This window comes from Pleurodeles waltl, chromosome 7, assembly GCF_031143425.1.
Source record: "Pleurodeles waltl isolate 20211129_DDA chromosome 7, aPleWal1.hap1.20221129, whole genome shotgun sequence".
Taxonomy (NCBI): Eukaryota; Metazoa; Chordata; class Amphibia; order Caudata; family Salamandridae; genus Pleurodeles; species Pleurodeles waltl.
The window spans coordinates 1,119,612,430-1,119,626,488 of NC_090446.1; the positions used below are offsets into that span (position 1 = coordinate 1,119,612,430).

Here is a 14,059-nt window from a genome sequence, read left to right on the forward strand (position 1 = left end):
GAATAACAAAGAGTTAGATAATAACGTTTACTTTTAATTTCAGAGGTATGACAAATAAATATGAATGTTTGCATTGACAAAATCCCCATCTTTAAAAATGTTAAATATGCAGAACAGTAGAAAGATATTGTTTGTTTTACAGAAATGAAGGTTCGTGGAAATAGGAAATCGGAGCTGGCATCAGAAACCAACAGGAGATTCCACTTGATGAGCTGTCTATGATAATTTTGCCCATACCTGTATTTCCCTCTAAAGGTCCAACCTGAATTGCCTAGTCCTTTGTTTAGGAGCATTGCAGAAACTATAGAAAATTCAAAAAGAACGATTGAATGAATTCATGAATAAGTCACTTGCAGAGCATGATAGCTACCCAAACTGGTACCCCGGAGCTACAGTAATAAGGAGGATGCACAACGAGAGTATGTGACAATTAGTCAAGCAGATTTAGGGCCAGATGTATCATCACGGCCCATTTCGATTCGGTAATAGCGATTTTTAAGAAATCGCTATTACCGACTCGCAAAGGGTCATGTATCACATTTGCGAATCGGTAATAGTGATTTCTTAAAAATCGCAAATGCTATTACAGAATCGCAAATTGCGATACCGGCCCCATTCGCAGATGTGGGCCTGTTGGCCCATAGCTGCAAATTTTTAGCATTTCCAAAATTGCGATTTCTGGTTCAGAAATCGCAATTTTGGAAATGCAAAAGGCCAGGGTGCTGGGGGCCTAAGGCCCCCTCTCCTGCACCCCATAAACTTTTTTTTTAACATGTAAGGTACACACATGTCAAAAGGGCATGTGTGCTTTACGTGTTAAATTTAAAAATGCAGTTTAACTGCATTTTTAAATTTTGCACCAGGTTACTACCTGGTTGCAGATCATGGTATTTTGCATGTGCAAAATGCCATTCTGCGAAAAATCGCAATTTTTCGATTTTTTGCAGCATTGCCTTGTGACCTGGATTTTAGAAATCGCAATTTTAGCGATTTCTACTTTGTGGTCTGCGAATGCCTTTCATGCATTGCAAACCACTATTTTGCACTCGCAAATGACCGATTTTACCGTTTGCGAGTGCAAAATATTTTCATACATCTGGCCCTTAAAGAGCCAAATCTCGAATGTTTTTGAAGCAAATCCCATTGCCAATGCCATGTAAAGTTACAGGAAGATAATGTTAACAGTTCTTCATTTCACTATCTCAAATCGCTGATGAGACGATTTTGACATGTTCACTCATAAACCTGCGACCTATACCATGAAAGGCCTGGTATGTAACACTTTTAGATTGCATTCCCTTGCTCACTGAGAGCCATTTCAGGGATCTGAGATGTTGTGTTATATGTTTATTTCTGAATTGATAAAGCGCATGGCTGCCCCACAGAGGTCCCTAGGGCTAGCATAAACAGAACAAAGCAAGACCAGCCCGGTTGAAATAGCCACATCTTTAGATGCTTCCAAAAGCTCTACATGAAAGTACAAAGTCTTAACCTAGAGGGCAGAGAGTTCCACACGTTAGGTCCTGAATATTTGAAAGAGTCCTTCTTGTCTTAGCAACATTACACATGGAATCGCCACTAAATTATGATAACATGAGCCAAAAAGGCGCTTGGGGACATAAGGAAGCATTAGATTTTCTAGATTTTGGGGGATTCAATTGTATTGCCATTTAATTTAAGGCAGTTATTTCATATTTTATGGAGTCACAGCAACATGACAAGGTTTGAGTTTGGAAATTCTATTGTCCTCAAAGTTAGAGACATGACAATTTGCGTGTTGTCAGCATAACAGAACACAGTGAGACTGAAAGCCTCCACAATGTCCACCAGCAGGTGGACATCGATGTTGAAAAGTGTGGGACTCAGGCAATATTCTTGTGGGACTCCAGACAGCATCTGATGTACAGTAGAAGAAAAAGGTTTCAATAAGACTTGAAAAGTACGATCTTGCAGAAAAGAACAAAAACCTGAAAGGGTCGAACCCTGAATTCTGTCAACAGACCTACTGAAAAGTAAAAAATTGGAAACCATATCAAAAGCCGCACTTAAATCCAAAAGAATCAAGGCAGCAGTCCCTTCTCTATCCAGAATCATTCTGAGATTCTCAGTGACCCCCAAAAGGGCAGATTCAGTGTTATAATGAAGACAAAAGCCTGACTGAGAGCAGTGTGAAGAGTACAGGACTCTAAATGAGTAGATACTTGAGAATTAATATGTTTTTCAAGCAGCTTTGCTAGGGACGGCAAGAGCTGGATTGGTCAATTAATTTTCAAACTTAAATGCATCCAATGATGGCTTTTTCAGCAGGGGCACTATCATATCGTGTTTCCACAATGAGGGAACAGTGGCCTTTATGATGGACCTATTCAACACCTTAATCCAAACTGCTAAAGGATTTTCACTGCTCGGTTTTAAAATCAGAAGAGGGGTCAGGTTGATAGGAGACCTGGACTTAATGGTGGCCAAGAATGCCTCCAAATTTGCATTGAATGTAGACTGAAAGAACAGTGGCTTCGGACGAGAGCTGATTGCACTGGATATTTCTTCCTCCACTGGACTGTCAAAGCTACCTTCTTAAATCAAAAATCAGAAAGTTCATGCACTTGACTTCAGGGAAGCTGGGTCCAGCAGTGATCTAATGGCCTCATTACGAGTTTGGCAGTCCCAATGCAGGACCCCCCATACTAGCGGTGCAGACACCCCCTGCTCTATTACATACAGTGTTCCTGCCGGTCTGACCGGGGGAAACATTGTACTAGAGCATTCCCGACAGTCAGACCGGCGGGAACAGAGCTACAAAATAGCACTCGGCTCCCTTAAAGGAGCAGAGTGCTATCTTGTAGCACAAAGGGGGCTGACAGGCACCCTCAGAACTGCCCAGCTCCAATAGAGCTGGGCAGCGGGCCTATGGCATGGGCAGTGCACTGGCCCCCAGCAGACCCCTACTGCCGGCCTTTCCATGCCGGTGAAAACTCAAAGGAAAAGCTGGCATTGAGGGGAGTTGTAATCAGCCAGGCGGCGCTGAGTTCAGCGCCGTCCTGGCTGAGTACAACTCAGACCACCTTCACCACTTCAGGGAACCATGTTCCTGGAGGGGAGGGCGGACATTAGGCTGGTCCGCCCACCAGGGTTGTCATTGGGCAGTCAGATCACCAGGAGTGCGGCAATCCATCTGTCAACGCAACTGTGGCGTTCCTTGGACCGCCACACTCTTAATGAGGCCGTAGGTGTTTGGGAAAGTTCTTTAAAAGAATGGTGGGCATTGCTAATTTTTCCATCTTAAAAGGCTGCATGGGCTGCACAACAAGCCTTATGATGCATTTTGAAGGCTTCTTTATAATTAGTCCAATCCTCACCATTGTAACGTTTGCAGCAGACACGCTTCAAGCACTTACAACTCTTCTGCTAAGAGCTCCTGATTAAACCACAGAGCAGATAGATGTGGCTTGAACATTGTGGCCAGAACTACCGGTAAAAGTTTATGTAATGATGTCATAACCCACTAGTAAACTTGTCTCTTGCAGTTTGTCAATGGAACTTTCTAACCAAGGAACATTGTCCAAAAAAAGGTTATAGAAGACAACACAGTTAAGTTTACACAAGCGCCTAAATACTGTAACAGGAGCCTTGCTCGGCACAGCTGCAGTGCAGCCAGACACTACTGCCAGAAAGGTAAAATGATTCAGCCAAGTTAAAGAAATAGGGGGGTCAACAGTGAGGGAGAACAGGGTGTAAAAGATAGGGTCTAAAGTATGGCCTGTGGAATACATAGGATATCTTAATAGTTGCATTGACTCAAGAGCATTTAAATCTCCAGGTTGGCAGCAGCTACAAATGTGGGGGTCATCAAAATGAATGTTGAGATCACACAGAACATCATTAAAATTAGCATATTTGAAAGCAAACGGAGAAAGAACCTGATCACACTGCTCGCCACCTGATAGAAGGTACAGGCGGATGATATGTAAGGGAGCCAGGGGATGCAAAACTATTAGAAACGCATAATGGCCTCACTGTCAGGGATAGAGAAATTCTCAATGAGGCAAGTGTATACTTAGATTTAAAAATAATCATTAACCTGCCTCCCTTTTTTGTCCAGACATCACATTTACCTATGCCATAGCCGCCAGGGAGAGCCATAGCAATATCAGGTGTAGAATGCTCGTTTAACCACATTCCTGTTAAAAAGACACCATCAGGTTTATAATCAGGTATAAGATTAAACACTTCAAAATTGTGTTTAGCAAGTTAACGACAAATCAAGCCGACAAATCAGAATAGCACTTGCCTAAGTGGTGTAGGTTAAGTGGCGGCTTGATGGGTATGCACCACGCTTTCAGCAGTAAGCAGAAACATACAATGCTGGCAACGATTCTCAAGTTGTGACTAGAGAGCGCTATGCAGGCAAACTTTAGAGACATGGGCACATCAGGTCAACAGCTGAGAAGCAGTGTACCTAAGGCAGGTTGTGGAGTGAGATCCAGGGTCCCTGGCGCCTGGGTCTTTTCAGTATTGGAGAGGTATGGATGGGCACAGATGGGGTTGCCTTTCAGGTATTAAAATTGCTCCAAAGACACGGCCGCTGTACTCGTCCATGCATTGCAACTACTATTATAGGGAATGGGCCTGATGCAGAGAAACATAGACATGAAGACTCAGAGATAGAAACATAAGAATGGCACCGAAATGGCTGAATCACCAGCCCTGAATAAAAAACAATGCAGGACAGGAGGTTGGTTGTCCCCACAATGCCAAACTAAAAACCAAGAAAGCACAATCAAAATCTACAACATCCCCAAAGTTTCCCCCTGAGCACAAAAAATGTCTTAAAAAGCACTTGGAATCATACAAATTAAAAGCAGTATATGCTGCACTCCCACACATCACGTCTGTTTCTTTAGGGAATGGGCCTGATGCAGAAAGGCATAGACATAAAGACTAGGGCTTAGCTCATTGACAGAAATCCCCAAAATGGGCGAGTCATACACCCCAACCACAAAACAATGCAGGACAGGAAGTCATATGTCATCACAATGCAAAAGTGATATCTTCAAAATCAGCCTGGCCGTAGCTGATACCTATCCAAATACTGAGGAAGACTCAGATAAAGTAAATATGGATGTAACCACAGGATGCAAAACTGGCTTTACATTGCATATATTTTTTACTACAGATAGGACCTCATGACGAGTTCAGCGGACAAGTAGACCCGTCCGCTGAACTTCTGACGGGGAGGTTGCCACCATGCTGGCTACCTCCCCGCCGGGCCCATTATGACTTTCCCCTGCTTGGTGTATGCCCGTCAGCCCAGCAGGAAAGTGGTGGCAGCATTGTCACCGGCTCATAATCGAGCTGTAGCAGGGGGCACCAGAACCCTTGCAATGCTCACTGTCTGCTCTGCAAACAGAGATCATTGCGAGGGAGCTGGGAAGGCGATCCCTGCACTGCCCATGCCAAGTGCATGGGCAGTGCAGTGGCGCCCAAGGGCCCTCTGCACCTGTTCTTCGACAGCCTTTTCATGGCAGTAATACCGCCATGAAAAAGCTGACAGAGAACCAGTTCATAATCAGCAGAGCGGTGCCTCATTTAGCTCCTCCCTGGCTGATTCCAACCTCTGCCACCGTCAGTGACGGCGGTATCCTGGTGGTCTGACCACCAGGTTCTCAATCTGGTGGTCAGACAACCACACGTTCAGGGCCTCCTTATGAGGCTGCCGTGGTGGTCCAACCACCACATTAGGACCCTGGCGGTTGGACCACCAGGGTACCGCCATCACCACCCGGATCCATGATCCAGACGGCCTGGCTGTGTTGATTGCAATCAGCCAGGAAGGCACTGCATGCAGCGCCACCCTGCTGATTATGACCTTGTTCTCAGCCAGCCTTTTACCGCCATGAAAAAGCTGGAATAGAACAGGTGCAGGAGTCCCCCTGTCCAGCACCATCACAATGTGCAGACAGTGAACATTGCGAAGGTGCTGGTGCAACCTGCTGTGGCAGCATTGCCACAGGCTCGATTGCGAGCCGGAGACAATGTTGCCGCCGGTTTCCCGCTAGGCTGCCTAGCGTGAAACGCCTAATAGTCCGGTGGGGTGGTCCCCACTATGGCGACGGCCACCCTTTCGGGAGTTTAGCGGATGGGCTCTCCCGTCCACCAAACTCAAAATGAGGCCCTTACTGACAAAATGAAAGCTTAAAATGCAAGGATTACGATGCTCTTTTTAGTTAGAAATTCAATTACAGTGATGATGAAGTATAAAATACACCAGCCACCATTTTGTGCACAGACGTATGATAGCCTCACAGGTGACCACACAACTGTCCTCACAGCGGAGCACATAAGAGCTCAGTGTTATGAGAGGTATCTCAAAACATTCCCATGCATTTTGCTACAGAGATATCTCCATTCTCCAATCTAGAAGAATGGGTCAGAGAAAAAAATGGATGATTAATATGTAACTAACAAAACCTATAACATTAAGTGAAATTAACATATATCCTGAACTAATGCAATCTTTTAACCATGAACCCCTTCTCCTTTACGAGTGAGACGCTCAGAAAAGAATATTAATCTTTGCTACTCTGCATAACACAGTTACTTTATAAAGAAGTAAAATCTGGATGATGGATGGAAAGTTGAAACCAACACACCATACACTTCCACAGATTTACACTATTCACACTAACATAAATAACACAACCACGCAATTAATCTTGCGTTGCTACCAGACAAACATTTTTCTGCTCATACTGATTATCCTGATACTCTAATTCAAGGACTATTGTTTCTTTTTTCCTAAGCATATTGGAAAAAATCTAAATATGTCCTTTGCAGATGAATATATGTCTAAATACAAACTACAATTTGGATTACAAAAACAAACAGCATTATGCTTTGTTGTTTCTGAACATGCAGATGACTTCTACAATTCAATTATATAAACTGATTATTTTGAAAAAACTTGGGCCCCACTTTTAAATTAATTTGAAGAAACCTAGATTGGCCATCTGAACAGGTTGGGTTGCAGTAGAAAATCATGTTATCCTATAGAATGGTGGGGCTGCCAATGAACCTGCTTTGAAGGAGGTGCAAAGACTAGCAATCACATTTAGGGCTGGCGTAACTTCTCAGTAAAGCAATTGGAAAAAGTCATCCTAATTTTGTCCTGGAAATTTTGAAAAAAATACATAGTGTCTGGGAAATGAGACAGGTGCAATCTCTAACAGGTTGTCTGCAACATAGAGTGAGTAAGAAAGTAAACAAATGAGCGAACATCTATTGAAACCATTGCATACTTTTTAAATTTCTAACCATACTAGTAACTTATAATAGATCCTTCTTAAAAACATTACTCTCATTTTGAAAAAATAATGTAACAATTGGCAAATTTTTATATTTTTTCCAAAAACAAAAATGTTCTAACCTTTTTAAGTTTTCTTTTTTTATTCTTGGTGATGTTTTACATGCCTTCTTGCCAAGATGGTCAAGTAGGCCAATTTTCCGTCAAACACTCCAAAATATATATAATTTAAAGAAATGAAAACAATAATGCATTCCATTTGAAATATGTAAAGGAGAAGTAGGGAGGAATCATTGTTAAGTACTTTACCTATACCTCCCTTCAACTTAGATACTACGTCACTCGTACTTTTTTAGTTTAAAAAATAAAAAAAATAAAAATAATTAAGCTGCATAAAACTCTCAAAGAAGCTTTATGAAAATAGATTCCTATATAAAAAAAGGAATCCAATGTAAAAAACGTTCAATATTAAATAAATCAGATTTGAAAAAACAGAACCACGTCCCATTCAATGTGACCACTAGCATCATGTATGGGGATTTAAATAGCATTAAATAACATATTCTAAATATTCCTACCATGTATATAACACATTGCTATCTCTTTAAAGCTATCATTGCAGTCGTTTAACTAACCTACATGTAAACTTAACAAAAAAGTTTGATCTTACCTGACTGCATCTTCAATGTCTATCTGACCGTGACCTCGAAGATCTATCGACTTAAGAAACAGATGCAAAACTGTAAGACATACAAATTTGAAAAATATTAATATAAATGTTATAATTAATTTCAGTAAAATTATTTTTTTTAAAGATTGAGCCCTAATTTTGCTTGGAAAATAAAATTATATAATAAAATATGTTACATGTAACTTGTGTAAGTTTATTATTAGTAGAAGAATTATTAGTGTTGTTTACATTTGATTAAATCTATGTGTGTTTTGTAAAAATGTCTGTATAATTTATTAAATTGCTGATAAATAATATTTCAATATAAATGTGTATTGTTCTAATTTTTAAAATGTGAACTGTATATGATGTTTTAATGTATTGATACTGATTTCCTTTTACTTTTTCTCAAATAATTATCACTAACGACTACCATTTTCCCCTATACCATTATTAACACATTATTTACTAGGACTATTAAAAAAAAAAAAAGATTCAGTGATATTGAAATCAAAAGTTAATTAGAAATAGATATTTTAGATTTAATAGTTATAACGTGATAAACTTATATTAAAATGAATACCCATGTATTAATATACTCCCCATCCTAATCCCCTATAATGCTAATATGTCACTCCTAAAGATTATATTACATGGCTTTAAATGTTTTAATTAAATACTATAGCATTATATACAAAACAGTAAATTAGTATTGAAATGAAACTTGAGTGTTATATTTCCCACCTTAATGCCCTACAGCCCTAACATACTGATCCTAAAATTTCTATTACATAAATTTTCAAAATAGCAATAGTAGCTTTTCTTCAAATTAAGACTCCTAGGGCCAGATGTATGTAAAAAGTGGTTTGTGGTTCTCTAATAGCGAATCTTTGTGATTCGTTATTAGGAAATCACAAACTGGGATGTAATACAGTTTGTTTAACACTGTTTGTGATTCCCAAATGAGTCGCAAGAGACCTGCTTAATTAATATTTATGAGGCAGGTCTTAATTTCAGACCCATTTGAGAATGGCCACAGTCGTGGGACCACTGCCTACTCTTCAAAAATGTTTGCACCCCCATTTGCAAAGAGAAAGGGGTCTCTTGGGGACCCCTTCCCATTTGTGAATTGGTTACCGCCAACTTTAAGTTGGTGGCAACCGAGTATGTCGCAAAACATTCTTACATGGCCCTGCAACTCGCTGTTAGGAAGGGATTTCCTTGGCAAGCCCATTCCTAATAGCGACTCACGGTCCCTATTTTGCGAGTCAGTAACAAGTTCCCCAGTCCAAAATAGGGGTGGTACATGGCCAGAAGCCTTTTACTGCTTACAAAAGGCTCGATGGGCCGTTTGCGGCCGGCAAAACTGCTTTATACATCTGGCCCTTAGTGTTTCAAAACATAAAGTTGAATTATTTTTATTTTTTTCAAATTCTAATTAATAATTTTTAAATTTTTAATACCACATTTGTCACTTTTATAAATATAATGAACATATTACTTATTACTTTTAACTTTTATGGGGGTATAGCTTCCCATTAACAGAGTATGTTTTGAGTTTTGGCACACACAACAATCATATGTGTACACTAATTGCCTACTGTGGCATAAAATGTTACTCAGAGCACCCCACTGTACTGAGCATGACTACTGTCAACCAACCAGGCAGTGGAGGACTGATGGTGGTTTCAGCTAATGCAGCATTTTTACTAATTTCCTACACAGGGAAAATTGCCTGTCCTTTTTAGAATTATCTAACAGTTCTCTACAACCAGATTGTTAGCCTCATGCATGTGGGACATGGATGTTGCATGTATATTTAACCAATGTATACATAGTAGGATGAGTGTGAAGAATGTGTGCCTGACAGTTGGAGCCCAAGAATGCTTTTTGAATCCACTGTATGTGAGTGATCCAAAACATGCAGATTGGAGGAAACCCAACAGAGAGCATTGTTCATTGCAGGTCTCCTCAAAGAATTCTTGAGACCTTTTGAATCTAAGCCCACAGTAGTGAAGCACAAGAGGCAAAGGGCCCGTTTGAAGTGTAGGGACACTCCTTGCCCTCTTCTTGATCCATTCTTCTCCATTTTTACCTTCAACATATCAAGAGATGACTGAGAGATAAATCCTCTCCTCTCCTCTTTTGTGCCTTTGTTTTGGGTCTCCCTGAAATGAAGCACCCAGCCCACCCCTCCTTTCTGCTGCCTCTGGATGACAAAGATAGTGGCTTGACCAGCCTGGGAGGAATATGCAAAAGTCAAGAACTGGTGAAAAGAGGTCCCAGAGCCAGACCTGTTCAATATGCATTATTTGCCAGCAAACTTGCCTTCAGTATGGGGCAGAAACCCCCCTTTGCCAAGATCTCTCATTTATCAGTGCCAGAGGTCCCACATCAGTGGATACCGAGAAGGATATCTGAGCACCAAGACGAGGGTTGCTAAATGCCAACTTGCCTTTGCCAGGTTCAGGAAAGTAAGTGGGCTCCTTCCTTTAAAGAAGTTCAGTACAGTTTCTCCTATGAGGGAAAAGTTCTGCATCCTGCTAACAGAAGCTGTCTTGAACCACTTTGCGAGAAGGAACTCACACTGACTGCTTGAGAAGGGAACAGAGATTTCTGTTTACAAAGACAAGGCTACTGTAGTAAAGCTTTGTGACCCTGGTCCCCCTGCAGCGTGCTCATAAACGCTGCAGCTAATTTCTTGAATTTGTACTAGCATGGTGTACCCTGATCTCTCCCAACTCAGTCCACAGAGCTTTGTATAGAATAACTACAAAGACATGATCAACTAAGAAGCATCTTGCTAACTTAGCACAAGGAAAATCTACAAAGATATTAACAGTTTGACCAACAAAGAGAAACATCTTTCCCAGTGAGGTACCTATAGGAATTATGACGACAGTTGGGTGGTTCCAACCTCAACAGGATAACCACTGCGAACCTGGGAGGGCTCATTCTTCCACATATTTACATTGTTTTTAGGGAAAAAATTGCTAGTATTGCTTGAAAAACTATTGCACAGTGTTCAATTCACTGAAATGTTTTTTAAATCCAGCGAGTCTTCTGAGCATTTCACTGGACTGGACACCTTTGTACTTGCCAAGCTTTAGAATGCAGTTCTTTTCAGATTTTAGCTTCACTCCTCACTCATGAGTGACCCCATATAAGAATGCAGTCTGGAACATTACGATTTCCTTCCATCTGTTACTGTCGTTCCTAATGTCTTTGTGCTTAATATTTACAAACTTTAGGTTCTATGATGGTAGTTCTGAAAGTCTATATTCTAGATTTTTAAGTTAATGTATGTAACTCTCTCATTGAAGTTCACCTTTCTCAATTTCTTTCTCCTCCATATGGTATGTAATAATCCACTTGAAATTCTCCATTCCAGATCGTTCCCATCTTTGGGTGATCCACTGTCCCTCTGAAAGACTTGATTTATTCAGGCCTTTCCGTTTGGTCTGTGTCTTTCCCAATAAAATCCTGCATCTGTAGCCTCCAAGTCATCTGTTCTTTCTTTATTTACAGGCTGTTGTTTTTCTGGATCTTCCTTTCCAATTCTGATGTTTCCTCTGAAAGTCTTCTTTTTCTTCATCTTATTGCTGTGTTTTTAGCCCACTACAAGTTGTTCCTGAATCATTTCGATCCCTGGCACCTAAAATTCATTATTCTTCTCTCCTCTAGTTCTGGATCCTTCCAGCTTTCGGGGCCCGACTGCGGTTTGATAATAACCTTGAGGTGAAGTTTTATGGAATGACCATGTGGGTTCTCATCAACAACATCTGCCTCCCCTTTGGGATCTTCTACCGAATGCACGCTGCTGCCTGTATAGTGGAACTCAGTCTGCAGCCCTGAGAGAGCTCACTCTCTTGCCCTTTGAGCTCTGTCACCTACCCTGTGAAAGCTTTGACTCATAACCTGTTTTGTTAGTAGTATTTAAACATGTGTGTGCTTTGCCTCCTAAAAAGTGTCAGCTCTGCCTCCTAGAGTAAGATGTAGCGTCTCCTCCATGTGTTCTCCTCCATGTGTTCTACTTTTAATACCTTTGCTATCTGCACACAATTCTATTCCCTTAGGTTGCAGCTTGCACTTTATATATTTTTAATAAAATAAAAAATATCTTGAAACCTGTCTCCTTTTACTTTTCCCGAGAGTGTTCTCTCAACCTGTGAGAGAACCATTTCCTTCTAAGACTGTCTAATACCCGGAATGACTGCTATTTCTGTGCCCAACAGAGCCCCACCACTGACCCTGTCTCAGCAGTGAAAATCATTGATAAACCTCCTTTTCCGCTGACTTCTACTGAAATCACTAAACTCCTAGATACCTCTTCACTCTGTGCCATCCTCACAGCAACCTCAGTCCTTCAGAAACTATGACCTAACACCACTCTATACTATACATGACAACATTCTCAATGCCTCGCTCGACTGACCTCTTACGATAGTCTGAAACACAACCGCGTCTTGAACATCACTGTCACAGCCTCTTCCCTACATCCAATGCACCATACTTCACAGGATCTCTTCATCACCCATCTCAGCACACCCTATCTAAAAAAACTGCCAAGCCAAAACAATCCAACACATGGTGACCGGCCAGGTCACCTTACTCATAAGACCAACAAACATGCAGAAGCATTATATCAGTAAATGGTTTATTGGGAAGGAAATACCTGGGACCACTAAGTGAATAACCTATGGATTTCAGACTAGATAGGTGTCAGCGGGATGCAGTTAATGTCTGCAGATTACAGTTCTTTCTGGCACTGACCTCCTCCACACACCAGATGACTCCATACAATGACCCTGGATAAAAAGTCCTGGATACAGAATATTGGGTCAGTAAAAGGAAATTGAGGGCCGGAAATCTCAGTGGAAGAAAAAAAATACTTGTCAGTTGGAGTCTAGCCCAATAGAGGCAATGAATGAGGGTAATGGGGGCACAGGATGGAAGGCCTGGGAAGATTGCACCATAGGGAACAATGCAATAAACTATCAAGAATCAATTTATAATGAGAAGTCCGACTGGAACCAGAACAAGCTACCAGTTTGGGTATGTTTTCAGACCTTAAGTCAAAAATGGCCCACACCAGACAAGAAAATAAAACAACTAATACATCATTCTTTAACCGTTAATGTGTAGGGTAAGGTATACCAGTGAATAAATTGATCCGTTATCTCACATATAGAGACTTATGAAAAAGATTGCCCATAAGAAGTGAGTTTGATTAATGTTTAGTTTTATTTGTTTTCACATTTTGGTGCCTACACATGCTTTATCATTTATCTTGGGGTTTTTTCTGAACCAATTTTATTAATTTTCCGATTCATACATACAGGTCATTGTTACTATAGCTATAAATTTCCTACAAGGATTTTGTTGGGTTCTTCTTTGCTCTTCTGATTCCTCGTGCTGTGGAACTGACGAGCAAAGAATCTTAGATTGTTGGAATGTTGGTGAGGATTTGTGCTATGCAGGGCAGTTGGTGCCGGAGACCGTGGAGGGAGGACGGGAGGAAGGAGCTGTTTGGAATATACAAACTTAATAAAAATATATCCTGTTTACCTGGACTCGAGTGGACCGTAAGTCTTTTCAGTAGTGACGAGGATTACCAGCGACGAATTTTACTTTCTTCGGAAAGATCTTCACTGCGAGCAGGTATCTGGAATTTTCCTGCTTGCATCTTCCTACTGTTGGAGCGTCATTTCTTCATTACCGTTGTGGGACAGTACGTCTTTGTCTGGCCACGTCTTGGATCTTGTTTTTTTTTAAATTTATTTTGCCCAATTTGTCTGCTGCCGTTGGAGCAGAGCGTGCTCACGCCTCACTAGCGTCTCTTTGGCAACGGCACGCCAGGAAAGCTTACGTCGCTCCTGCAGGCGTCTCCTAGGAAACTGAGATGCTAGTTCTGCACGAGAGCGGAGCGGAGCGTCGCTCCTGCAGGCATCTCCTAGGAAACTGAGACGCTAGTTCTGCACGCGAGCGGAGCGGAGCGTGCTCGCGCCTCTCTAGCGTCTCCTAGCGTCTCCTTGGCAACGGCACGCCAAGAAAGCTTACCTCGCTCCTGCTGGCGTCTCTTTGGGAAC

The 14,059-nt window shown here is 41.3% G+C and overlaps 1 protein-coding gene across 2 annotated transcripts in view; it reads left to right on the forward strand.

The window, feature by feature from the left end:
- Positions 1 to 13,523, forward strand: part of LOC138245980 (proton channel OTOP2-like) — a 255,059-nt gene extending 241,536 nt beyond the window's left edge. For both annotated transcript variants that reach the window (XM_069200101.1, XM_069200102.1), the window contains exon 7: positions 11,655 to 13,523. In XM_069200101.1, coding sequence (XP_069056202.1) covers positions 11,655 to 11,825 — 171 coding nt within the window. In that variant the 3' untranslated portion in view covers positions 11,826 to 13,523. The remainder of the gene's footprint in view (positions 1 to 11,654) is intronic.
- The last annotated feature ends 536 nt before the right edge of the window (positions 13,524 to 14,059 follow it).